Source organism: Ambystoma mexicanum, chromosome 10, assembly GCF_040938575.1.
Source record: "Ambystoma mexicanum isolate Mex_15411 chromosome 10, UKY_AmexF1_1, whole genome shotgun sequence".
Lineage (NCBI taxonomy): Eukaryota > Metazoa > Chordata > Amphibia > Caudata > Ambystomatidae > Ambystoma > Ambystoma mexicanum.
Window position 1 is genome coordinate 1265500895 of NC_090932.1, and position 26670 is coordinate 1265527564.

Below are 26670 nucleotides of genomic sequence, written 5' to 3' on the forward strand. Positions count from 1 at the left end.
TAACGTGAATGATGGTCACTTTCCACCCTTGCTGCAATAGCCGTACAACGTTCCTGTCTCTCATCAGTCACACTCGCTCTCTATGGCTTCTTCTGACACTGACGCACTACAGTTTCCTGAAGTGATATGGGAATTCTGTGCCTTCTCAAACACCCTCTTGCCCAACACCTTTACTTTCTGCTTGTCTTTTGCCGGTGTGCTGCTCCTCCATCTCTTGTTTCACCCAGTAAACCTCCTACTCTCTCAGCATATACTATCCGTCTCCCTCCGTATCTCTGGGGGTGAAGATCAGCACGTATGCGTGGTTTCTTTCTTAGTACAGCCTTCCTCTCACCCACTATCCTTTTTCGGGGGTTCTGTTTTCTGCTCCTCGCACACCCTGGTCCCAAATTCAGATTGACCTCAAATATTCGTTTTTGTTTCTCTCTCTCCTCCCACACTCTATCCTCTCCCTTTTTTTCTGTGCCCCCTTTCTCTTCTCACTCCTCACGGCCGGCCCCCCCTCGCCATCTCCTCCTGCCTTCCGTATCCCTCCCACTGCCTTATTTTTACCCACTTGATTGCTCTCACCTGCCCTATTTTACGTGCTTGCTCTCACCCGCCTTATTTTACACGCTTGCACTCACTTGTCTTATTTTACACGCTTGCTCACTGTCACACTCTTCAGCGATACAGATGTACCACCCTATCCAGGTGGTTCTTCACTCATAGAAAGTCCCAAACCCGATGTATAATAGACTTTTCCCCCCAAGAGCGCGGCCTGCAGGATTTTATATCTTCTGACAGGCCAGGGGCTTGAGTGAAAAGGCAGGAGCAGCAACAACAAAGCTAAAAGAGACAAAGAACAATACGACAGTTCAGTTAGCAGCCAGATCAGCTGGATCTCAGCAATAACCACCCCACAATTACCCACTCTTACCTGCTCTGTCAGGAAGACAGCTAGTAACCTACTTGATGTCCATAGGGTGGTGAGGACTGTGGAGGTGAAGTCCCAAATCCATAGGAGTCTGTGCAGAACCACCTAACCCGAACGGCACGAGGGTTCAAGCTAAATGGCAGTCCCAAAACCAGTCTTGTGGATAAACAACAGAGCGTCCCAAAATAAACACACAATCCAATCCAAGTGACAAGCGGTGAATCAGGAGAGCGTCCCAGTAGTCACCAATGTATCCAGGGTAGTGTTCTTTGTTGTAGTGCAGCATAGCATCCTTGTGGATAAGGAAGACCATGAGTGAGGCAGGGAAGAGTTCCATGGGGAAGGAAAAGAGTTGGAAGCAAATGGGGAATGCAGTAAACACAACAGCATAAGAGGAACTGGAAATAAGTGTGTCCAGCGCCAGATAGAACAGGCGTTGACACGAGAGACGAAGATTCGGAGGTCCAGATTCGTCAGAACAAGAGGGCTAAGCAAGAGACAGGACGAGATTATGGGAGCCAAAGATTCGGTAACCAGTGGGGGGGAGCAGAGGGAATCACATGTCGGATGTCCAAAAGGCAATAACAAACCAGGTTGGGTAAACAGAAACAGCAAGCAATCAGGATACAACACTCAGGAACTAATGAATTCGTTAAGGAGCATCCGTTTCACAGGAGGGAAGGATTTAAATATGCCTTCAGTGTAACAAAACACAGAAGCACGTTACGTGTGTATCACGTGACCGCGGTTGCCAGGGTTGCTGGAAATCTAATTCCGATGGCCACCATGGATTGCATGGTGCTGCAGGAGACGCCAGGGCAGCTTCCAGGTGTTGACAGGCATGCCCAGACGGCGCCGTGTGGAAACCCAAGTCGTGACACTCTCTCACCTGCCTTATTTTACATGCTTGCTCTCTCACCTGCCTTATTTTATACGCTTGCTCTCACCTCCCTTGGTTTACACACTTGCTCTCTCACCTGCCTTATTTTACACGCTTTTTCTCTCACCTACCTCATTATACATGCTTGCAATCTCTCTCACCTGCCTTATTTTACACACGTGCTCTCTCACTTGCTATATATTTTACACACCTGCTCTCCCTCGCTCACCTGCTCTCCCTCACCTGCTCTCCCTTGCTCTATTGTTTGCACTTATTCTCTCCTGCCTTATGTTACACACTTGCTCTCTCACCTGCCTTATTTTACATGCTTGCAATCTCTCACCTGCCCTATTTTACACGCTTGCTCTCGCCTGCCTTATTTTACACACTTGCTTTCTCAACTGCCTTATTTTACACACGTGCTCTCACTTGCCATATATTTTACACACCTGCTCTCCCTCGCTCACCTGCTCTCCCTTGCTCTATTGTTTGCACTTATTCTCTTCTGCCTTATTTTACGCGCTTGCTCTCACCTGCTCGATTTTACACGCTTGCCCTCTCACCTGCCTTATTTTACACGCTTGCCCTCTCACCTGCCCTATTTTACACGTTTGCTCTCACCTGCCTTATTTTACACACTTGCTCTCACCTGCCATATATTTTACACACATGCTCTCCCTTGCTCACCTGCTCTCCCTTGCTCTATTGTTTGCACTTATTCTCTTCTGCCTTATTTTACCCGCTTGCTCTCTCACCTGCCTTATTTTACACGCTTGCTCTCTCACCTGCCTTATTTTACACGTGTGCTCTCACCTGCCCTATTTTACACACTTGCTCTCACCTGCCTCATTATACATGCTTGCAATCTCTCACCTGCCCTATTTTACACACTTGCTCCCACCTGCCCTATTTTACACGCTTGCCCTCTCACCTGCCTTATTTTACACGCTTGCCCTCTCACCTGCCCTATTTTACACGTTTGCTCTCACCTGCCTTATTTTACACACTTGCTCTCACCTGTCATATTTTACACACATGCTCTCCCTTGCTCACCTGCTCTCCCTTGCTCTATTGTTTGCACTTACTCTTCCTGCCGTATTTTACACGCTTGTTCTCACCTGCCTTATTTTACACGCTTGCTCACCTGCTCTCCCTCGCTTTATTGTTTGCACTTACTCTTCCTGCCTTATTTTACACGCTTGCCCTCTCACCTGCCTTATTTTACACGCTTGCCCTCTCACCTGCCCTATTTTACACGTTTGCTCTCACCTGCCTTATTTTACACACTTGCTCTCACCTGTCATATTTTACACACATGCTCTCCCTTGCTCACCTGCTCTCCCTTGCTCTATTGTTTGCACTTACTCTTCCTGCCTTATTTTACACGCTTGTTCTCACCTGCCTTATTTTACACGCTTGCGCTCCCTCGCTCACCTGCTCTCCCTCGCTTTATTGTTTGCACTTACTCTTCCTGCCTTATTTTACACGCTTGCCCTCTCACCTGCCTTATTTTACACACTTGCTCTCACCTGTCATATTTTACACGCTTGCGCTCCCTCGCTCACCTGCTCTCCCTCGCTTTATTGTTTGCACTTACTCTTCCTGCCTTATTTTACACGCTTGCCCTCTCACCTGCCTTATTTTACACGCTTGCTCTCCCTCGCTTTGTTTGCCTATGTGTACGCGCTTGCTCTCCCCTCTCTACGTCCTTCTTTCCTCTCTCTGATCTTGTACAGTGATGATGATTTTCGCGCCTTACAGTTACTTGGCGCCTGTACACATATTGTGCTCCTGCGTTCCCCTGAGGTGATCCGTGGCCCCCACCCACCTCCCTCCTAGCCATACATGGGAGCATTTAGATTGACCACCCCAATGCCCCCCAATCCCCGTTATTTGTTGACTTGGCGATGTCCTGATAATGAATGGGTGCAGCCTGGCCTGCTGGAGGACCGATATTGACTCGCCCCGCACAACTGGTAGCCTATGGCAGTATATATGATGTATTCATACATGTGGGACCCATGCACCACTGGGAAGTGTCGGTGTACACACATGCGACTCTTTACTCTCCACTGAGCCCAGATATATAATAATATTCTTGGTGTATGATAATGATATAATACGAGAAAATGGGGTAGCGCCGCCCATCCCTTGTCGCATGGGATGTCCCCGTACACTATGTACGTTTACAAGTCCTTGATCAGTCCCGGAAAGCGAAAGCCAGGCTGTGCCCTTACTCTGTGTGTTCATGTCCACTCTCTCCCGCAGTGCCGGACGGTCAGGGAGCGGAATTCCTCGGAATGGTGCGCCTTCGTCAGCAATACCCCGGACTGCCAGGACGACGACGGCTTTCTCGACTACCTGAACGCCGCCTTCTGCGCCTTCACCCCTTCGCTGCTGCCTTTGGCCATAACCTTATATGTAAGTCTGGCGCTAGGAAGCCTTCCTTACGCTCTCTGCTTATGTTTGCTTCCTCTTGGGTCCTTACTGTTGGACCAGGCCCGCGTGCAGCCCAGGCGCCGGCAGTGTGATGCGCAGCAGGGCCTAGCGTAGGAGTTATTATAGGCAACGTGGGGGGCAGCAAGGGGGGTGTTCAAACTTTGCCGGCCTGCGATGGGGACATGTTGAGACTGCTTTCTTCATTAATCTTCCTCTGCGCGGCCCCAGGTGTGGCCCACAAGTACACTGTTTAAAGTCAGTATGTATGGGGGTGCACATGTATTTTTACTGGATGCAGGGGGCTGCGCCCTGCTCTCTGTCCTTCTCATTTTAAAATCAAAGAAGTTGAAAGGGAAATGTCTGGTACTCAACTCTTGTTGGTTTCCGGATTGCAAAATATATGATTGTGAAAAACCTGCGTTTTTTTAACCGTTATTCGTGGCGAGAACTTCGTCAATATGTCGTGGAATGCAGCTGCTCTTTGGGGGAGGGGGTGTGGTGAAATCCCATTCTACCATTTTTGTTATTTGAAGGTTGCACGATGGCCTGATTCTGCCTGGGAGGGAATTCCAGTTGTCCACTTGCAAACTGTTTTTAGTTTACATACTTGTCATCATTGCTTTTGGCATCTGCTTTTTTGCTATTGGCAATTTTCATATTGGAACCGTTTGCATGTCGTAATAGTGGCTATTTGGTTCAATCATTTGTATTTAATCCCTTCAATTCGCCCTTGCCCCCTCCCCTTCCCACTCCAAACCAGAGGCGTTGCTAGGGGGGGGGACTGAGGGGGCTATAGCCCCGGGTCTTTTGGTTGTAGCCCCGGATAGAAGCTCAGGGGCTACAGCCAAAAGGCTATAGCTAGCCCCGAGTCCCGCCAGTCCCTACATTAGCTTAGCCCCTGATCTTTTCCAGACCTAGCAACACCCCTGCCCCAAACCAATACAGGCCAATGTCTAGAAACGTATATGCTGCAACTTGATACTGTGCTTGCATGCAACGTTTATTTACATTACATTTAATTGTTTACAATGAAAATATGCGAAGTCCAGATTTTGCTATATGCATTTCATTGATAATTGCTCGCATGTTTTATATTAAAAAATATAATAATTTTCAATTCCCCTTTGTTTTTTGCAACGTTGCTTATTTTTCTAAAAAAAAGTATTTTTATGCTACCTTTTAAACCTCACCCTTCCCCCTACCAACGACCATAGCTTAACCATTGCAGGGTCCTGACCCTGAAATAATCGTTGCATATCTTTTACCCTGACCCTAACTGTATTTCATTCCCTAACCTTTTACTCTACTCCTACCAATCCTGAAAAAACCTACACTTGATCCTTCCCTGCCTTCTAATTACTGCCTAATTTCTCTTCTCTCCTTTATCACAAATCTTCTTGAGCGCTTAGTTTATTCCCAAGTCGTCTTTTATCAACCTGCAGTATCTCCTATCTCCTTTCCAGTCTGGATTTAGGTCACGCCACTCCACCGAAAGCGCTCTTATCGGTCACTAATTTATTTCTCATCTCTCGCCACTCTAAACATTCCTCTCTTCTTGTACTTGATCTCTCAGCTGCGTTTGACATGGTCAAGCACACTGTTCTTCTTTCGCTAAACTGGCCTTTGGAGACTCTATTTTCAACTTGTTTCATTCTTGCCTCTCTGGACACACTTCCTCTGACTCCTGGGCTGGCCACTCTTCTGCCATTCTGCCTCTTTCACATGTGTCCCCCAAGGCTCGGTCCTTGGCCCTCTCCTTATTGCCTCTATTCTTCTCCTCTCTGCTCTTATCATTTCATCTTTGGGATTTTCGTATCACCTCTGTGCAGATGACTCTCAAATCTCTCTTTCCTTCCATTTCTTCACTGACTATACACGCTTCCTTGACTTCCTGTCTTCTTGCTGTTCAGTTATGGATGTCCTCTCAGTATGTCCACTTTAATCCCACGTAAACTGAAGTTCTATTCTTCCCTGCTCTTACTATTACCCCTCCACTATTATTCCCCTTTCAATCCTCTCCACGTCTCCGTCAGGCCAAAGTCTTGGTGTTATTTACAATTATTCCCTCTCCTTTCCCACTCGTCTCTCCTATTTCTCATTTTTCCCCCGCGATCAACTGTTGAAGATCGGTAAAGCTTGCCGGTTTCTTACATTCTCCTCTACCAAACTCTCTTCATCTCTAGTTTTCTCTAGAATGTTCTTCTGCTCCTCTCTTCTTGTTGGCCTTCCGGCATCTCAACTAGCTACTCTTCGTTCAATCTACCATTCATCTATTCGGGTACTCTGCACTCTTTACCCCCACAACTCTATTACTTCGGCTATATACTGGCTTTCTTTTGAAACTCGTTTATGCTTTATCTGCCTTTTTATTGCCTTCAGGTGACTCCATGGCAAAGCTCCACCTTATCGGTCTTCCTTAATCTCTTTCTATTCCCCTGCCGGATCTCTCGTCTCCCAATCCCTTTTTCTGTTCACTGTCCTCCATTGCCTAGGTGCGCCATCCCATTTCTGCTCATTTGTGTGGCTTGTCCTCAAAACTGGAACTCTCTCCCTCTCTTGCCATCTTCCATATCTTTCCCCCTTTTTAAGTCCCACCTCAAAGCTCATCTCCTCTCGCGTCAATCTGTTTGTTTTCTTCTTGCTCACAGTCTTTTTTATTGTACCGTTTCTACTCTGTTCAGCACTTAGGCATTAAGTGCTCAAAAAATTTAATAAATGCAAATGTTCTGGCCATAACCTAATACTACTTTCGACTCTAACCTCTAGTCCTCAACTTGACTTATCCCTTGCACTAATTTCTGCATGTTTTATTTTCCGTTCTTAATTGTGTGCTTTGCAGTTTACATTTGCTGGCCATATTGAGTTTATTTAAGAGGATATCAACAGGGCATGGATGACTGATAGGTTTTCTCAGAGGACTAGCACTCATTGGCGGTTCGTGTGTTAATATCTTGGATGGGGTTTGGGGGCCACTTTTGTAGTCCTGGCTTTCATTTTACAAACCACGGTATTAGATGCTTAAGACTGATTTGTTTAATTGAAGTAAACCAACATCACAACGCCCAAAATGCATGAATTTGGTTCATGAACTAAACTCGTTGATACAGTGTTCCAAATTGAATAATACTGTTAAGGATTTCAATCAGGCAGACACCCGGGTCTCGCCTAGCATGTAGTGCGCAATGAAATACTTATTTATTATGTCTGTAGGTTCAATATTCTGAATGATATACCACTCATATCACACCCGTCTCAAAATACCCTCCAGGCCACACTGGACCAGGAATCAGGCTAGTTGGTAAAAGAAAATATTTATTTAATAATCAAATCACACATCCATTTAATTTATATATATATATATATATATATATATATATATATATATATATATATATATATATATATATACATACAATCACCAAGTGGTGACAATACAATTCAGAAAATAAGTAAAGCAATTGAATTCACTTATAGTGATGCAGAATAGAAAACACAGGAAAAAGGACAGTTTTGGTTTGTGAAAAGATAGTGTTTAGGTTAATATTTCCCCCTGCAAAGTTCTTAAGGCACAAATGGGAAATCCTACACAGATGTAAGTAAGCAGCAGGTATTCAGGAATGAAAGACCATGTCTAGAGTTTGAATGCAATCTTCCCTCCCCAAACAAGAGAGAAAACCGTTTTGGGGAATTGACACTTTTATAATGACAGGTAAAAATGACTTTGTGACACAATGCAACGTGAGCAAAAATGCTTAAATTGATAGAAATTCTTATGAGAGCATCACTAAACCGGTCCTAACAAACATGAGGTACAAGATAAGCAACAGTACACACTTCAGATCGGGATGGGAGTGTGGAAATACTTTGAATGAAAAAAAGACACGTGGGAAACTTCAAAAATGGAAATTCGCGTTAAAATTGCACTATGCGATTCTTGCAAACGGGTCAAATATACTGTTCTGGATTGGCCCTTCTGGTCACTGGACACAGTAGATTAGCGCGATGGCGAGTTTCAGCAGGCAAGCATGATGGTAGCAAGCCAGACTGGATCAGAATTTAATTCCCTTAAGTTTGGGATGATTGAATTTGGGCCTAGCTAAAAAGAGTTCAGCAAATGCTGGGCCTTGGTTTTTGCAAAGAAGTCTGGAATCGGGACAAGATGCAGAAGTCAGGAACAAGGTGAAGAAGTCAGGAACAAAGCGCTGCCGGAAATCAGGATGTGGTCAGGAAGCAGTGTGTCCTATGTGTGGTGAAGTTCCTATATTTATCCTACCATGTGACATCACAAAGTTTATGGTATGGGCAGAATTTCAAACCACAACCCCACGGCTGTGAGTGGCCAAAGGCACTTGCCTTGTCCTGGTTGGCAGTCAGAAAGAGCTGTCATCTTTATGATGGGATTTAGGAACTCCCACATTAATTTTGACCACAATTTACTTTTGCACAAATGTACATTTCTAAAATTATGTCCCCTAATAAAATCACACACAAACATTACATATTTGATGGGTTATTTTCACATTCAATTCCCATCTCTGTGAGTGCCGCCTTTGTCATTCTGTGGAATTTTATCATTTTTTAATCATAACAGTTTGGATTAACGATTTCTAATTCAGTACATATCTGGGCGATTATCACTAGAGCATGGGTATATAATCTCAGACTTGCAGCATTAATAGTTTTGCTGCAATTAGGGTTTTCCTGTAACTTTGGTTCCTTAGGTGGTATAGGGTTCATTAATGTCTTCAAAGCAAGGGCCTAAAATTCGATTAACATCTACCAATTTTTAGACTTGTCCTCCTTCAGGTTGCACAGTTAAAGAGTGTCAAACTTAATCACAAATAAGTATTTAAACGCCAAAAGCTCTGGGCAGTTTTTTGTTCTTTGTAACTTTCCTTTCAACAGGCAACAGCTGCCCATCCCTTTGATCAAGGAGGTGTGTCCTCTTGTCTTGAGAGGGAAGCTCCCCTGTAGAGATCAGTAGGCAGCCTGCCATTGTACTTGGCTCAGCCAGAGACGAAAGTCTGATGAGCTCTTTGTTGTCAATATGCGGGAGCCTCCAGCATCCATTAAGGCTTCCTGTAGCAAGGGAGTGGCAACTGAAGTGTCATTTTTCCAAGGCTGGGCACTGTCAAGTCAGAATTAAGTATTTACTTAACTCCAAACTGGGTTACTTTAAAATTCACTTTAAGGTCTTTCATTTAAACATACAAAAATAAGCACAGTTTAGAAGGGATTTGGACATTTACAGAATTAAGCCCTTCACAAACATGCTGTTAAATAGGCACATTTTGCAATTTCTTCAGGGAAAAGAAACACATTTAAACTGGGTTTTTACATCTAATTTTCTTATGCAGCACACACACATTCAACTCAGCATTATTCTGTCTGAGTGCTGGATATTATCTGCAATCTGGAAGTAAGTATTCAGCTTATGTTTGGAGTCTTCTCTGCACAGCTGAAATTGATATGTTGCCACTTTTATCTGCATTTTTGCTGTGTAACTGAAAACAAACTGTTGTTTGACTGTTTCATAAAATACATTTCTTACCTGCTGTCAGTCAGTGAGGCCCAGTTTCCTTTGACTGCACTGGATGATCTGTGGTGTCGGCACACTTTTCCTTTCAATGGTTCACTTGGAAAATGACTGAATTTAGCGCCAAAACAGCACTTGAAGGTTGCAATTGATTGGGAAGCTTCATTATAAAGGGCATTTTCGGTTTGCAGCCCTCTTCTGTGGCCTTGCTTCATGTGACATGTAACAGCACCCACTGGCATTCTTCTGCAGTGAGTTCTGTTTTTACACCAACTTTGACTGTGTGTGGCAGGGGTGTGCAGCCTTTTGTGATTTATGAACCATGCACAGTTTTGCAGATTTGGTGCGCACAGGGGTTAGCGCATCCATTTTTGGCTGATTCTTCCCCCATTGGCAAAGGGGTGCAGTGAGGCGCATTGGCATGGGAAAAAATATCCCACAATATACCCTTTGTGCTTTGTGGAAGGGTTTTCTTTCCTTGCTCCATTGGGAGTGACTCTTTAGGGGATAAAAATGAACCTGCATCCTGGGATTTCCACTGCCACTGCATTAGAAACATATTTATAACAAACAGAAAACAAAGCAACCACTGAAACTCCTATGTTAAAAAATAAATAAAATAAGGATTCTCCTTAGGCTCAGGCATTCCTTTTAGACGTGCTTCCATACATTGGAAGCAAAGGAAACTGGGTGTGTTCTAAAGTGGGTAGATCCTGGGCAGTTGGTGCAATTTGTGGGACCCTGTGGGAAGTCCCACCCAACTCGGGGAAGTACCACCCACTGACGAAATGGGCACGAATTTACGTGCACCGGACACTGAATCTCTGATCTTTTCTAGCATTAAACTTACAACTAACATGAACAACATTCAAGCTCTTTTTAAGGCTTGACGTCGCTTGCAATTGTAAATCTTGCTCCCTGGTAGCAACATAAGAGTTTCTGTGGTTGCTTTGTTTTCTGTTTGTTATAAATATCAATTATTCCTCTCCTCATACACACCTAATCTTGCAACATTTTGTGTTTAGCATTTGGCACCAGTAACATTCTGTAAAAAAAAATGGTCTTTGATATTTAAAATTTAAAAACAAAAATCCATGACCAGTTCCCTTCCACCACTTCGTCCAGCATGTAATGAATGATCACATTCACAGGTGTGTTCTCTGGTTCTCCCTCTCTAGCCCTGGACTTGCCAGTAAACACAACCCCAAGATATCCTTTTATTCCTTGGTGATATGGGAGTTTCCCCACTCAGTCACTTATCAGGAAGTGCATTTGCAAAGGTGTGACTGGATCTTTACTGGGTACAGAGATTTCTAGTGAGCACTACATCATACCCGTACTGTTTCTGGGCACAGGACTGCATTTTACTGACAGAGGTGTATACGCATGACGGTGCCTGAATGAGCAGGTACACAGTGTCAGAACTGGCGTGGCAGTAAAGTGTTGAATTTGGTATTGGGGGACCTATTGCAGTAGAAGGCTTACCTGCCGGTAGGTTTGGGGTGCTTTATCGGTGCTGTGTGTGGGCACGTACTTGAATTGTGGTACATCCGCATGCTTTATGGGTGTCACAGCGTTGAAATAGCAGGAGGTGTTGCATGTTCGAATTGTGATGCATTGGCCCAGCTGTGTGTGGGGCTGCATCTCTAAAATAAGGGGTGCTGCATGTTAGTATCAAGGTGCATTCACTGCAACACAGGAACCCTGAGCGGGTTGGTTCCTGCAGTACCACAACCACCTGAAGGAGCACAGCCTTTCAAGGAGGACAGCACATTAAATCCAGAGTTGGGGAATGTATGTACAATATTTTAAATTGCCATGTGACTCATTCCAGAGACTTCAAAACACACACACCTTCGTCTGTGAACACCATGATTAATATTTGTACTGAAAGCGCCTTTTAATAAATCCTTAAGGAGTTTTTGAAGTATTTCTTTAATTCATATATATTTAAAGATGTATGCACAAGTCTCTGCAAATGTGTACAGCTTGATGCGCTTTGAGTCACGATAAGTCTCTTCAGCAATGAGAGAGCTCGCTAATATTACGTCTTTCAACAAGAGGTGGTCTGAAGAGCAGCAGTCCTGATTTTCGTGGGTAGCATTCACAGAATCCCGGGCTTTTGGGTAGGCATGGGAAAAGCACTTGCCAGGCACTGCCTTAATGATATTAACTGGCCATTGATGATACAGGCGCAAAATGATTCGGGTAACGGGGCTTCGAATAGCAGTTCCTATCAAATGCCTAATGCTCATATACAAGCCAAAACTGTTGGCTTTGCAAATGCTTGTTTTTAACAGGACTTCAGTGAAGGACACGCATAGTGCTTATAAATCGAGTGGCTGAAGGCAGACCTGGTTAAGACATTTTCAATTCACCACAGTAGCGGGTTAACGGCTCAAATTAAGTCATTAACTCTCAAAGGACGGCCTTGAAAAACACTGGCAGGCACTTCGAGTGCATGATGCTAAGGCTTGATCAATGTAAGCTCAAAGAGTTGCCACGAGGAGGAGTTTTGGGCGGGGAGGAGCAAGAATAGAAACTGGGTGAGAATGGCCATAGGGTTTAGCATGACCAATGCTAGTCAATGGGTGGGCAAAAAAACAAACACCTACATGCTTTGTGTCCCTCCTCATATGCCCAATTCTCCCTAGCTGTACTCTAATACAATAGTTTCAGCTTATCATTGGCGCAAGCGCCACCCAATAACCCAAACTAAAAAGTAACAGTTTCTGTGTCATGTCTGGTCATGTGGATAACCCAAACTAAAGAGTAGAAGTTTCTATGTCATGTCCGGTCATTTGGAGTTATTTGTAAAGTGCAAGAGATCGCCCTCTACAGGCATCATGGGCTAGGTATACGGAACGCTATTGGTAGATGTTTAGTGGGAGTGACCAAAAATAAATGGGCGTTTCTTTGTAAAATGGCTATGTATTGAAAAGGTCCCCAGCGCAATAAGGACATTTGTTTTTTTTTCACGTACACAGAAGAAAAAATGTCTATTTAAAACCCTCTCCCCATTTTTTACACCACATCAGCTGGCAACCTGCAATATTGAAAGTATGTATCTCACAATTGGATTAACAAAAACATGACCGCAAATATCATAAAACACAGAGTATGGCCGACAAGACCCATACACGCACCCAACCAGATAAGGATCCTGAATATAATCTGGTGCGAGGTGAATCATTAATGCACAATAAAGAAGGGGGAGGCTGAATAACCCCACCAGAGTTGGCCCCAAAGACCCTCCAAGAGAGTTCTTCCAAACCGGCCCAGGAGCTTAGGTGGACCAGCCCAGAGTTATTCTTGAACCCCCGGAAAGAGCAACTAGACAGAAACTTTCAGGTCCCAAAGACGCAGGATATTCAGGATTGCATCTCCCAGGATCCATCATGTTTACAGCTCCAAAACCTGGAATCGATTCTGGAATGTTACCACGGGTTCAGAGGACAGTACACTGTGGTGATCCACTGGCCATTTCAGAAAGACCCTTTAGTCAATAGGTGTGAATCCTCGAAGGGAAAAGCCTAACTCCTTCCAACCTTCCCCCTCCCATCAGCAGTGCTTGTGAAGGAGAATACTTTTCTCCTTTCCCTGCAGTTCCAGCATGTAAAGAGGGAAATTCACCCCCCGTCTAAAGGAAACCTGATATTGCACACGTGGGTACTTCCTATACCTTATGATTTTTTTAACACCAGCAAACCACACATCAAACTTATTTGAAGAGGGACAACCAAAAGGAAAGGCAGGAACAGAGTAGCAGACAAACGCCAGCTCCTGCACTGGAGAGAAATTGAAAGAAATCCAAAATGGTGGCAAGACTTCCCCCCTGGCTTGGAATAGGAAGTGTGACAAATCCTATGATGATGTCCCTTCTCCCCAAGGGGGAGACCCTTTCCACGAGGCCAGGGAGGTGAGGCCGCTATCCGATAGTCCCCCTGGGGGTGGTAGTCAGTGGGTGGATCTGGTGAGGGAGGAATTCATCCTATGGGTTGCAGGGAGGACATTGTGGGATAATACAGTATTATCCACCCTCACCCACCTTTCTCTCCGCCCACCTTCTTTACCTTCCCCTTATCATATAAGTGCCCCCATGTATTTGTTACAGAAATAGTACCACTTCTATTGGGACGAGGAAGATGAGGGCTGACTCCACTGAACTATACCCTCAGTGTACTGAGACGAGGAAGAAGTTCAGAACCAGAAATAACCCTTAAGACCATCTCATTGAGCATTGTGTAAATTAGGCTTGATTGGTTGACACACCTTGTAGCTGTGCTAATTCTGTCTAGGGTAGTTGTTTGTTCGATAATGCCGTTTATGCAAGTAATTGGTGCTGCAGATTGTGTGGCCAACAGTTTTGCCTGTCCGGGCTTTGTCAAGGCAGTTTTGGTCGGATGTTTATAATTAATACAGTATTTAAAGGGGTCATGCACACTGGAGCGCCGGCACGTAACAACGTGAGCAGACCAAAAGGTCTGTCTTTCTTCTCGGGAGGTGGGGCGCGACTGCCTGTATTATTAAAATTCACAACCGCACAATGCCAGGCAAAATAATATACATTCTCTGCCCAGTCCACACCAAGCACTCGGTGAACACGCATGGGAAACCGACTTAGTCTTACATAGGCAATAACTCTCCAACCCTGGAAGTTTTTAATGGTTAAAATGTAATGAGACACTAGTTTTGCAAATTGATGTGATAAAGATACACATATAAATGCATGAATTCTTTAAATACTGTATTAATTATAAACATCTGACCAAAACTGCCTTGACAAAGTCGGACGGGCAAAACTGTTGGCCATGCATTTGGCAATTGCTCCACATACCGTATTGAGTCTACAACAATATGTTGAAATTATACATTTTTCTTTCGCTTACTAACACAAAATGTCACAGCACATGATATAAGTGGCTGTATTAATTATAAAAGTATAGTTCACTTTATGCTGCTTAAATAAATTGGACCACATACTGCTTACACAAATAGATTCCAGCCTTTTTTTCTTGGAATGCTTGCAAAGGGATGTACCCGCCTCTAACCCTACCATCTCATTGAGCAGTCTAGCTTTTGTGTTCCATGGAACTTAAAAAGAGAATGACTACCCGTGTTCAGTTCAAACCCGGAGGCACCATGAGTGAAACAACCATACCACAGTCGGAAGAGCTGAACCTGCAGCTGCTGACTGGGACGTGATAGAAGGAGAGACGGTGGTCCTACCTGCTCTGAAGCCGACTGAAGACACAAAGCCGGAAGCGGCAAAGGCTCCCGACGCAGAAGAGTGCCACTGAAGATGGTCCAGCAGGTGCAGGCAGCCAAGCTCCCAGGAAGTGCTGGGGAGCTGCGTACGGCAGCGTTCAAACAGGGAACAAGGCAGAAGAACTGTCGGAAGATGCAGAGAGGCCAGAGGCTGAGGTGAGGGAACGGGAGCCCATACAGAAGGTACAGGGGTGGCCCGAGGACCTCGAGTGGGGGCTCAGGAAGCCAATGTAAAGGGGTTTGGGATCCTGAGAAGCCTTTTGTAAAGGTGTGTATGACCCAAGAAAAAGAAACCAGTTTACAGCGGTCTGGGACCAGAGAAATAGAAACCAAGGTGAAAGGGTCTGAGACCAAAGGAAGAAAAGCCAATGTGAAGGGGTACGCTGGTCCGATAGCACAGCGAGTAGATCGCTCGCTTTGACATCTGTGCAGAGCCTGCTGACGCAGGTTCGAATCCCGGCAAGGCCAAACTCGGCCTTTCATCCTTCTGAGGTCGATAAATGAGCACCACACACTGTGGGTAATAGCAGCGTTCAGATGCCTGAGGGTTCGTAGCACTATATAAATGCTAAATTATTATTATCATTATGGGACCTGAGAATAAGAAGTCGTGACAACAGGGTCAAGGACCATCTAGAGAAGACGTATACCTAGTAGGGGAGCATATCATAGATACTGTAAAGAATCCAGTTTAGTCTACACAGGGTCAAGGACCCAACTGTGCATGAGGACAAGGCCCTCTGTGAGGAGTCAGTAATGCGAGGCTGACAACTGCTTTTGGATTTGTCAAAATAAGCCATTTTATTAAGTAAATTATATTTGAAAAATGCCTTGCTTGCCCTGCTCTACAAAGGAATTCCCTACCTAGTCTAAAAACAAAGGGGACGTTCTCTAGCTTGGGGAAACTTGCCCTCACACTAAACAACCAATATACAAAGAAATACATAGTAACACAATATAATAAACAATATTAACACTATCTGAAACCTGGGGAGGGACCTTACCCAGGACACTAGACGGTTATTCAAAGTCAATTCCAAATATTAATCAAAGGAAAAGAAAGGTTTTGAAGCAGTTCTTAATTGTTCCAAGTCAAAGAAAATGTTAATCAAACAAACATCCACTGATAACAATTCTTCGTTCCTGGATGAAAATATCCCCTTCCAATTTCCAGAAAAGAAATGGCACCAATGGTAGTCCTCGGTATGGTAAATAATTTCTTCTTCAAGATAACTTGTCACAGTTCAAAAGAAGGTGTAATCTTCTTCAATGTCAATAATACACAATTATATAGGACTTCTTTAGTAACAACTTTACATTGGTATATTTGTCGGGTTGCTTTCTCTGTGCTGAAGTTTCTATTTTCAACAACACTACTTCTGTGGGTGCCATGCGAACAGTCGCATTGGTCCCACAGTGCGTCACTGCTTCAAACCACTTCAATGTGACATCTGCTGACAACTTAATATACCACTACAGTTCAAATACTACTACCACTGCTAGTGCTTTGGAATGAATAGGTACCTTTTGACAAGACACTTCAACCTCTTCAGGTAGGCAAGGAACTCTTCCCTTTTAATAAATTTGTCAAAGGGGCAGCCTCTTTGCCTCTTCCGTCTCTCTGACTACCAGCCACAGTTCAAGTGCTATAATCAACCAAAGGAGGAAAACAGCCCACACTTGTTTCGACCTTGCAGTTGTTAAGGATTTCAATCTGGCGACACAAACCTTGGTCTCGGCCTAGTATGTAGCGCACGACTGAGATGCCTTTCTCCTTATGTTATGCAGATTCAATTTGAGATGGTACACAACTCTTATCACACCCCCTTTTTGAAATACCCCGGGTCACAATGGACCATGAACCAGGCTGGTTTGTGAAATGCAATATTTATTTATTTTAAAATTCAAAAGAAATCATGGAATTTTTAATATGGGGCAGCAATCACCAATGGGTGATAATTTCAATGAAAGCAATGCAGTTGGTTAACCTTCCCCTAGAACATTTATACAGCACAGTTGAATAGGAGCACTTTTTGATTTAGGAAAGATAGCACCCAAGTTAGGATTTCCCCTGGCAATGTTCCCTCAACCCACCAATAATGAGTGGATAGAAAGAAGCAGCAGGTAATCGGGATTAAGAGGCAGAAGACCGAACAAGAAACCGACCTTCCCTCACAGAAGAAGAGGCAAAAACCCTTAGCAAAGGTCTAAAATAACACTTGAATTTTACAAATAATTAATGTGTGGTTAAATTATAATATACATATGTTTTATCACAATAGCATGTATGTTATATCACTGGCAATCACAAGGCAATGGATCGATAAAAAGGCAGACAATTCAAAAATGAGTGGAAAGTTTAGAGCCTGCTGCAGCCAAATGACACATGGGAAAACTTGCAATTTTCTCAATTCCCGCTTTAAATTACCCAAACGGCTTTTAATAAAAACGGGTGAAATATTCTGATTTTGAGTGCAATGTTGGGGCTGGAGGATAGATATATATCGCAGGTACATTTAGAGGTGAAAATGGGTCTCTAGCTATGAAACTGGATGAGATATGCAAGATATAAAAAGGGTCGATTTGAGTAAAATGAAGCTGTGAAATAGGAAAGGAAATCAGTTGTGACAAGAACAGTTTTACTTTAAACGAGAATATTCAGACTAGACCACCAAAGATGGACACAGTAAGATCCAAGGTTGATTCGCAAGTTCAACCCTGTCACCCCAGCGCCCAGCCCTGGCGGAAGCCAGTCAGATCACTCGAAATATAACTAATGGTTTAGGATTACACAAGACAAAATTGAAAAGAGATGGCGCTAGCACTTGAATGTTAAGGACAGGTTACAAGGATAATTCTAACAGTTTCAACAAGTTATCTGGGTAAGATAGGATTGCTTAGGTAGTGGGATCGAGACAAAGACAAGGTAGGCTATGGATTTCTATGGGGTAGGGATTATACTCGCAGTCCACTTTTGAGTTTTGGGATTTTTGGACAGTCAACAGGGTCTGGTCACCACACGGCTGGTGCGCCTGGCAAAAGACAGCTAGGCAAAAGACAGATGGGCAAGGTCTGGTCACCGGGTAGCGAACAGTTGGGCAATTCGGGTCACTGGATGGCACAGGTTCCGCTGGATGCAGTTAGTGGGCAAGCAGTTAGTGGGCAGCAAGCCAGGCTGGTTCAGGATGCTTCCCAAAAGAATACCACAGCTTTCCCCCTTGGTTATTTGGGATTTTAGTGGGATTTCAGAATTGAGGCCTTGCTGGAAGGGTCAGCAATGCTTAGGCCTTGTAGTTGGGATCAACAAGATGGATGGAGCAGATCAGGAACTCAGCGCAGGAACTTCAGGAAGAGTGTCTGTCTGGAGACTTGTCAGGGACTCTTATTTATAATGCATAGTGACATCATCAAAGTATATGGGTGGGCAGGCTTAACTAAACCCACCTCTAACCGACTAGATTGGTCAGGGGTGCTAGTGCCCGCCTTGCTCTCAGCTGGTTGGATTTCAAGGGCAGGATGTCGGATATCTGGTGTGAGTTTTACATTGTTTAAAAACCTCCCACAGTTACGTTAGCTAAAATCCGATTTTGACACAAATGGTACATTTATACAGTTGAAGTCTCTTAGCAGATTACATAAACAGGTTACCTATTTTATGCAGACCATTGCAGTCCAACTCTGAAACCTGTGAGACATTGCTTTGTACATTTAATAATCTGTGGTCATTTTCAGTGTGAAATGTTCAGCCTAAAATTCTGTGACTTCACACGTGCGTACATACTATCATGGGCTTCGGGAGTGCATAGAGCAGTTTCACCCACGATATAAACGTTTGCCCCAGGTTCATCCGAGCCATGATTGCGCATAGAGCCTCCCACCCCACAGAGTCAAATGCTTTTTCAAAGTCCACTGCCAGGAGGGCAAGTGGGGCTGGTATTTCCTTGGCTCTACTCAGCGCCAGTTGAACTCTACGTAGGTTCATGCGGGTGGATTTATTGGGCATGAATCCACATTGGTCTGGGTGGACGAGGGTCTCTATCACCTGCAGTAGTCTGTTGGCAAGTGTTCTGGCGAGGACCTTGGCTTCACCGTTGATCAGGGATATGGGGCGATAGGAGGCACATTCTTCTGGGGGTTTCCCGGGCTTATGTATGACTATTATGCATGCCTTTCTGAGGTCCGGGGGGAGTGCCCCCAGCTCTTTGCTGCATAGGAACATACGGTGCATGTGGGTGGGTAGTGTACCACTGAGGCATTTCCATGTTTCTGTAGGGAACCCATTGGGTCCCGGGGTTTTCCCGGGTTGGAGCTGTGCAAGCGCCTCTTGCACCTCGGTTACAGTGATTTCAGCGTTCAGGAGGTCTGTTTGGCGCTGTGAGAGTTTCGGGATCTCTATCCGGTCGAGGTAGCATGAGGGTTCGGAAGGCGGGCTCTCGGTGGGTAGGGTATAGAGTTTCTTATAGTAGGCGGAAAATGCCTCAACAATGTCGGAGTCGTCCGTGAGAAGTGTTCCGTCTGGAGACTCAGTGGCCCGTACTTGTCCCCTGGTCTGTTCACGCCTCTCCAACCAGGCCAGGGTCTTATTCGCTTTGTCGCCCGTTCATAAATTTGGCTTCGGACTAATTGATGGGCTGTCGTGCATTGTCATGAGCTAGGTTGCTAAGGGCATCTTGTTCTGTAAGCAGAACCTCTTTTGCCTCTTGGGTGCAGTGTTGTAGGGTTTGCCGTTCACACTCCAGGACCTCTGCTTCTGCCTCTTTGATTTTTGGACTTGACGTTGTTGGTAGGCTGAAACCTCCGAAATAGCTTCCCCACGGAGGACAGTCTTGTACGCCTCCCAGAGCGAGATCGGCAATCCACTGAGCCTTTGTTGTTTTCAAAATATTCCGTCGTCTTCTTTTCCAGTTCCTCCGCAATTTCAGGGAGACGTAGGTGATGTGTGTTCAGGCGCCAGTTACGATCCGGACCTCGGCAGGGGTTCTTCATGGTCAGAAGGAGCGGAGAGTGGTCCGAAATACCCCTTGCGAGGAATTCAGCATCAAGAAGCCTGTGATTTATGCTGCGGGAGATGAAGGCATAATCAATCCTGGAGAACGACTTGTGAACGCCCGAAAAAAAGGAAAAACCAGCCTCATCGTTAAGAAGTGAGCGCCATGCGTCCGTCATTCCCAGAGCTTCGGCGAACATGGTGAGTGGTGTGGAGGCAGGGCGGGTTCCCGATCTCCTGTGAGATCTATCGACTGCAGTGTCCATCACTTCATTAAAGTCCCCGCCAATCACCCATACATCGGCCTCGTCTTCCAATAGCATATTCCGTAGTTCGGATAGCAGTTCTTTCGTCTGCGTGGGGGGGGGGGCTAAATTGCAGCGAGGCCCCATTTCTCGCCCCAGATGTCGGCCAGTATTGTAACGTAGCGGTTTTGACTTTCCTAACCTGCAGGGGGACTCGCTTGTGGACGAGTATCATCGTGCCCCTAGCTCCTGTTGTGCATCCGGCATGGTAGGTGTGCGAGTAGTTGGATCTTTTGAAGAAGTTAGTGCTTGTGCCTAACAAATGTGTTTCGTTTAGAAGGGCAATGTCCGGCGAGTATCGGTTGAGGTACTGGAGCACCAATATTCGCTTTATGCTGGAGCCGAGGCCGTTAACGTTCCAGGAGAGCACGGCTACCTTTTTGGGGTTCATTCTATCTGCGTGTGTCTCTTATCAGGGCATCTGGAATGATCAGTGGCGGTCGCACACATTCGGGAGGTGTGTAGCGATGTACTTTCGGGGGAGGCATCCTGGGGCCGTCTCGTGTTGGTGTACTTGCTGCCTGGATGATAATTGTGTCAGCGGTCTTGCCCCTAGACAGTGCTTGATTTCAATGTCGGCGAATTCTTGTATCTAGCCTTCTTGTCCTTTTGATTCTGTTTCTTTATAGTCCTTAAACTCGCCGCCCCACCCTGTACTCCCCACCCAACCCCCCCACTCCCCACCCAACCCCCCCACTCCCCCAACTGGGAGCACCTGTCACCCAAACATTAAACTTATAACTTGATAAACCTCTTCGGGATAACCTGGGCTGTGATAGTGCGCGCGCCTCATTAGGGGCGGCGGCCGCTAAGTGAGCACTCCCATTCTATCGAGCTGCAGTTTAGTCCCCTTGATGCGTGATCTTCATCCCTTTTCTGTAGGGGTCCCCATTGCATCGTCGTCTGCAATGGTCGGAGAGCGAGGGGGCGAGGGTCTCCCAAGCCAAGGCCGCTGTGTGGGCAGGCCCGATGGCGTACGCCTCACTCTGGAGCCCGTGAGGACTTGGGTTTCAAGCCAGTCCCATGCGTCTTTAGGGTTGTAAAACAGGTGAGTAGTGCCCTCATACTGGACTTTTAGCAATGCCGGGAAGAAGAGGGCATAATTGATAGATAGCGACTGGAGCTTCTTCTTGACAGAGTCAAATGACTGGCAGGCTTTTTGGACTTCTTTAGTGTAATCGGGGGTAGAAACCGACCTTGTAGCCGTTGTATGTGATCGGGCCGGAGGCCCTTGCCATTTGTAGGATCGCATCTCGGTCGCGGTAGTTCAGTAGACGTGCAATCATTGTTCTGGGCGGGGCTCCCGGTGTAGGTCGGCCGGTGGGGACTCTGTGTGCCCTTTCCACGGAAAAGAATTTGGATAGCTTCTTAGGGGCAAAGACATGGGTGAGCCAATCTTCTAAGAAGAGTTCTGCGCTGGGGCCTTCCTCTTTCTCTGGTATTCAGAGGATCCTGAGATTGTGCCGCGCCCTCCCCTCACTATCCTCGGCGCGGTTTTCCAGTTGGGCCACTTTTTGGGCGATCGCGGTGAGTTGATGTTCCATGCGGTGGACCGCGTCTTCTGTGTCCGCTTCCCCCACCCTAGTCGATAGGTTGCGGAGGTCTTGGCGTATAAGGGACACCTCAGAGGATAGGCCGTCCATTTTGAGTTCCAAGGATGTCCTCGAGTCCCCAATCACTTTCATGAGGTCTGACAGAGAGATAGGGGGATTGCAGGGCTCTCCGGAGGCGCCCACCTCTTCTGGGGGCTGAGGCTCGCGCTGGAGGGGTGCCCCCACAGTGTAGAGGTCCATTTTGCTTTGTAGCGTTTGCCGCTTGGATTTCTCCTTCCCCCATGTTTTGGTCGAGCGGCTCTGCGTAGCAAGGATCCGGGTGCTTTACGTCCGCGCACTGGGGTTGAATGCGGGGTCGGGAGAGGTCCTGTATAGATCAGGCGGTCGTGTATAGGCTGCGCAGGGTGCTCACTGCGAATCCCTGCAACAGTCACGTTTAGGGTGGCAGCGACGCAGCTGCTGCAAGTGACAATCTCGCTTAGTGGTATGGCACTGGCTCGTGCCTATCCCCGACATCTAGAGTGGCCCCCGTGGTTCCTGTGATCTTAGCCGAATTGCGTAGAGGCCTCGTGGGGAGGACCGTGTCCTTGTTCATACACTGGTTTGGGGCTGGCCAGTGTCTATCTTCACCACATAGGGAGTCCCCCGTGGTTTCTGCGATTCTGCCGGTGGTTTAGGTTGCACATGGGGGTTCCCAGGGGGAGACAGGGCAGTCCCTCAGGTCGCGCAGAGTCCGGGGGTCCACCGAGGACAAGGGGCAGCTCAGTTGGTTGTGAGGAGAGGTGCTGCGCAATGTCACCCAGAGCTTTAACTTCCTCCTTATGGAGTATTTGAACAGTGTTTTGCTTTAGGCGCGCAGGATTATGGTCAGTTCAACGGGGACCCCCGTCCCTTCAGCGGCGTGTATCGCCGATGCTGCCCCACTGCCCGGGCCCCTCACTGACCGTGGAGTGTGTGGGGGGGAAGGCTGCAGGCGTTGTCACAGGTTCAGGGGGCTATGTTGTTGTGGGAGGGGAGCGCGCTCGGCCCCCGTCGTCCAGCTTCTCTTCGGGCAGATCTCTTATGTTGAAGGGGAACGAGAGAAGGGTGCGCCGCCTCCCCAGCACGGGTCACTGTCCAATTGTTTGCGGGGTTGGCAGGGGAGGTTGCACGTACCTTGTTGGTGCCGTTGGGGGGAGCACAGCGCCGTGCTGCCCCGTCTTCCCTTTTTTCCTGCCACGTCTTGCCCCCAAGTACTGCAGTCTCACTGATTGGGGAGGGTGCGGATGGGGTGCGGAGGGGGTCCGTGTCTCATCCCATTCTGTGGTGCCGGTTCGGCTGCGCTGAGTGGGTGCCCTGTGTTGTCGGCATCCAGCCGCTCGGTGCATTGTGGATGTCTGGCCGCCACGTGGATGAGGCAGTCATCTGCCAGGGGGCCGGGTCGCAGCATCCAACGGCGCGGAATGTCAGTTGCGGCCGTACCTGCAATTCGGGTCCTCGTCTGGCCGCCGTGCCTGGATTCTAGCAGGGAGGGAGGGGCGGATGTCTCCCAGCGGTGGTCCGTTGGCATGTTATCGCCGTCTGCAGTCCAAGGATTGCCCGCTCCCCGGGGCCCCAAAGGCCACGGCAGCCCGAGGAAGAGGGGCGGAGCGGCCGCTCACATCCACCCAGCAATGGCGGCGGGTCTCGCACAGGCGTACTCAGGGACGTTACTCGTGTTTCCGGGTCCGGTTCTGCTCCAGGTTGCAGGAGTTGCTGCCTGAGTGGGTCAGCTGCCTCGATGCTGTCCGAGGTCGGGCGTGTTTTCGCAAGAACGGGAGTTTAACAGGATACATTGCTGCGGCCGCAGGGAGCCGATGCGATTAGGTCCTCATACGCGGCTCGCGTATGCGCAGTCCTCATTTCTGTTCATTTTTAACATTCCATCATGTGTCCTTTCCCCATGATTCACATTCTTCTGGCATTCGTGTCCCATAAATGCTATTAACAGCCAAGACCTCTTATTTGAAAGTCACCAAAATCACATTTAAACTACAAAATCTTTACGTTAAGTCCTGCTGCAGAGATAAGTTTGTAACATTTTTATTAATAAATAGTCTTTAGAAACAAATATCAGTATTGTTCTCCATGTATGGGCATGCCTTTCCAAGGCTACCCCTCACCTAGGTTGTCACAGAGATTTCCTTTGAAGCTTCCTGTAGAAATCACAAGGAAATGTGACTTTCTGTTCCACATGTCCTTGTCCTGGAAGTTCCATTGTCAGAGGGTTCAGCACAGACCAGATTCTGTCCAACCTAGTAATTATCACGGAGGTGTTAGTTTCTATTGATGGGCCCATTTGTTTTTGTCATCCTCTCAGCAGAAACCTGAAAGTTTATGGTGGTTCCCTTTCTTTGGGGGAAGCCTTAGCTCTGCCAGCTGGAATAACCTGTTTTTGTGAGCTTGCAAAATCTGGCAAAGGCAGTTTAAAACCTTTTATTTGGTCCTGAATGAAAAAAAAAACAAGCCCGTTGAATAAACAGCCCATATGTGTTTCCCAGCATCCAACCCCTTCACATTGCTAGGCACAGACAAGCTTTCATTCAACATTTTACTTTTTAAAACAGGCATTTTTTTGTCGTTAGTTTGCACAAGCCCATTTTGACACATGGGGTGAAAGCTGACATTTCTTTTTAAATTCGGTTTTTGCATTTGCCTTTCCAATGTGGTTCTGTAGCTGTAGCCAGCTTGTTTTACACAACAGTCTGTACAAGGCAAAGGTTTCCATGAAATTGACATGTGCACAGAAAGCTATGATTTCTTTTCAACAATGATTTTGATGCTTGGTAGCAAAAGTCAAGCGCTTTTCCGTGCTGCTGAAATAAAGCTTTTGTGGATTTTTCTCAGATTTGGTTTGACAGGGCCTCTCATTCAGAAGTCATGCTTGTCTGCTGGAACGCAATGTGAATGTGGATAAGCATAGCAGGGTCTTATTAATAACATATTGTGATAAGGAATCAGAGGAAAAGAGCATCAAAGCGGCATCATTTATAAATGTAAATAATTCCCTTTTTCCATGGAACTTTGGGCTGGCAGCAAAACAGCGCTGCTTTTTCACTCTGTTTCTTTTGTATATGTAAGAGCACACTGGCAAGCTTCCTCAGTGTGCCCCCTTGTTCTATCCTGCCCAATATGTGCTTGGCGAAGATGGTGCAGCCATCTTCTTGTCGCTGCAAAACGCAGTTTTGAGGCTATGGTGTGCACAGGAGCCAGCACAGCCATTTTGCTGTTTCTGCTGAAATGCAGCTTTGTGATGTGGGGGGTACAGCTGAGTTGGGTCAATATATACCACACAGTCTTTTTCCAGGCTGTATAAAACTACAATGACATGTACACAATACCATAATCCATGTGATAGCAAAAAAAGAGGAGACCACAACCCGTATACATATGAATAATGCATATTTGTTAAAAGCAGGGCGTACATTTCAAGGATAGAAGAAGGTAAAAAAAAACACAATGTAATTAAACAATAGTGATCCAACATGAAGCACAATATTGTCCAGAAACAATTGTTTGAGAAACACAAAGAAGGTATAAAACAAGAATAGACAAGCATCATGGATACAACCAATAAATACCAAGAAAGAAAAACGCACAAAAAGAAAAAAATAATACTCATGTTAAAACATTTTGAAAAACGATAAAAAAATGCATTGTCTAATTACTGCAAATAGTTGCTCATCTGAGCCATTGCCACACCCAAAAGTGGTCATGCATAAGCATGCTTGGAGGAAGTGCCCCCACATCCACATAATGGCAAAAACATCCCTATGTACAATATTCCAATTTAAGAAAATTACTTGTAAGATATGGAATTATATGAGCGTTGGTAATATTGAATGTGTTTGAAAGGTGAACAGTTCCAACCAATCATGGATTATGTATCCCCACTTGCTTGCCATTGTGGCTCATTAAGACGTGCATGTTTGCCTGACAAGAAGTTGATGTGGCTGTGTAAAAGTCTGTTAACTCAGTTGGTAACCTGCCAAAGAAACTAAGCATGAGTGACTCATGTCAGAAACCAAATGGTACCTGAGAAAAAGTGGGGGTGGGAGTGTTATTTCCCCCTCCTCAAAAACCTAACGCTAAGTTGATAAATTGTGAGAGAAAAGCATACCTGATAGTGCGCTCTGAAATTGAAAGGACAATATATCATCCTCAAAATGAATTAAAGTTCTGAAAGATCATTTAAAAATAATGTGTTGTTTGACCGGGGGGAAATGGGTAGCCCGCCCAATGAAAGAATTCCCCATCACCAACACCTGGTTGTGTACTTGAGAAAAAGTCGTACCTCGTTATAAAAACCCCCATTGGGTTAGATGATGCTTTAAATACTGGAAAACAAAAATATGGGTACAGATGTTGTTGATTTATTAAGTTGGGGCCGAGTCAGGCTTGTATAGTCCTCCTAAAGGGTGAACTTAAAACTAGCCTGCACTTTGTGGGTCAACCCTTCGGCATAGTTCCAAGACCTACATGCTGCTGTGCGAGCAACTCAGATTTTAATCCAAAACGCCTATGTTGCCAGAAATCCTTGACCGCGCGATGCCATGTGCCATATTGGAATGGAGCTGGCTCCTCCTGTAAATACGCAGAGCAACCTATGCCTCATAATTGGAGAGACACAGTAATTAACATTAACGTAAAACGTTTATTGAAGAGCTGTTATTCAGCTTAATACCTGGCAGTGCCCACCCTCTGTACTGAATAAGAAGGTTGCGAGGCCAGCCCAGACTTAATAAATTCCCCCAGTCTATGCACGTAA

The 26670-nt window shown here is 46.0% G+C and overlaps 1 protein-coding gene across 3 annotated transcripts in view; it reads left to right on the forward strand.

The window, feature by feature from the left end:
* Positions 1 to 26670, forward strand: part of SLC8B1 (solute carrier family 8 member B1) — a 348368-nt gene that overhangs the window by 92082 nt on the left and 229616 nt on the right. For all 3 annotated transcript variants that reach the window (XM_069619233.1, XM_069619235.1, XM_069619234.1), the window contains exon 3: positions 4065 to 4217. In XM_069619233.1, coding sequence (XP_069475334.1) covers positions 4065 to 4217 — 153 coding nt within the window. The remainder of the gene's footprint in view (positions 1 to 4064; positions 4218 to 26670) is intronic.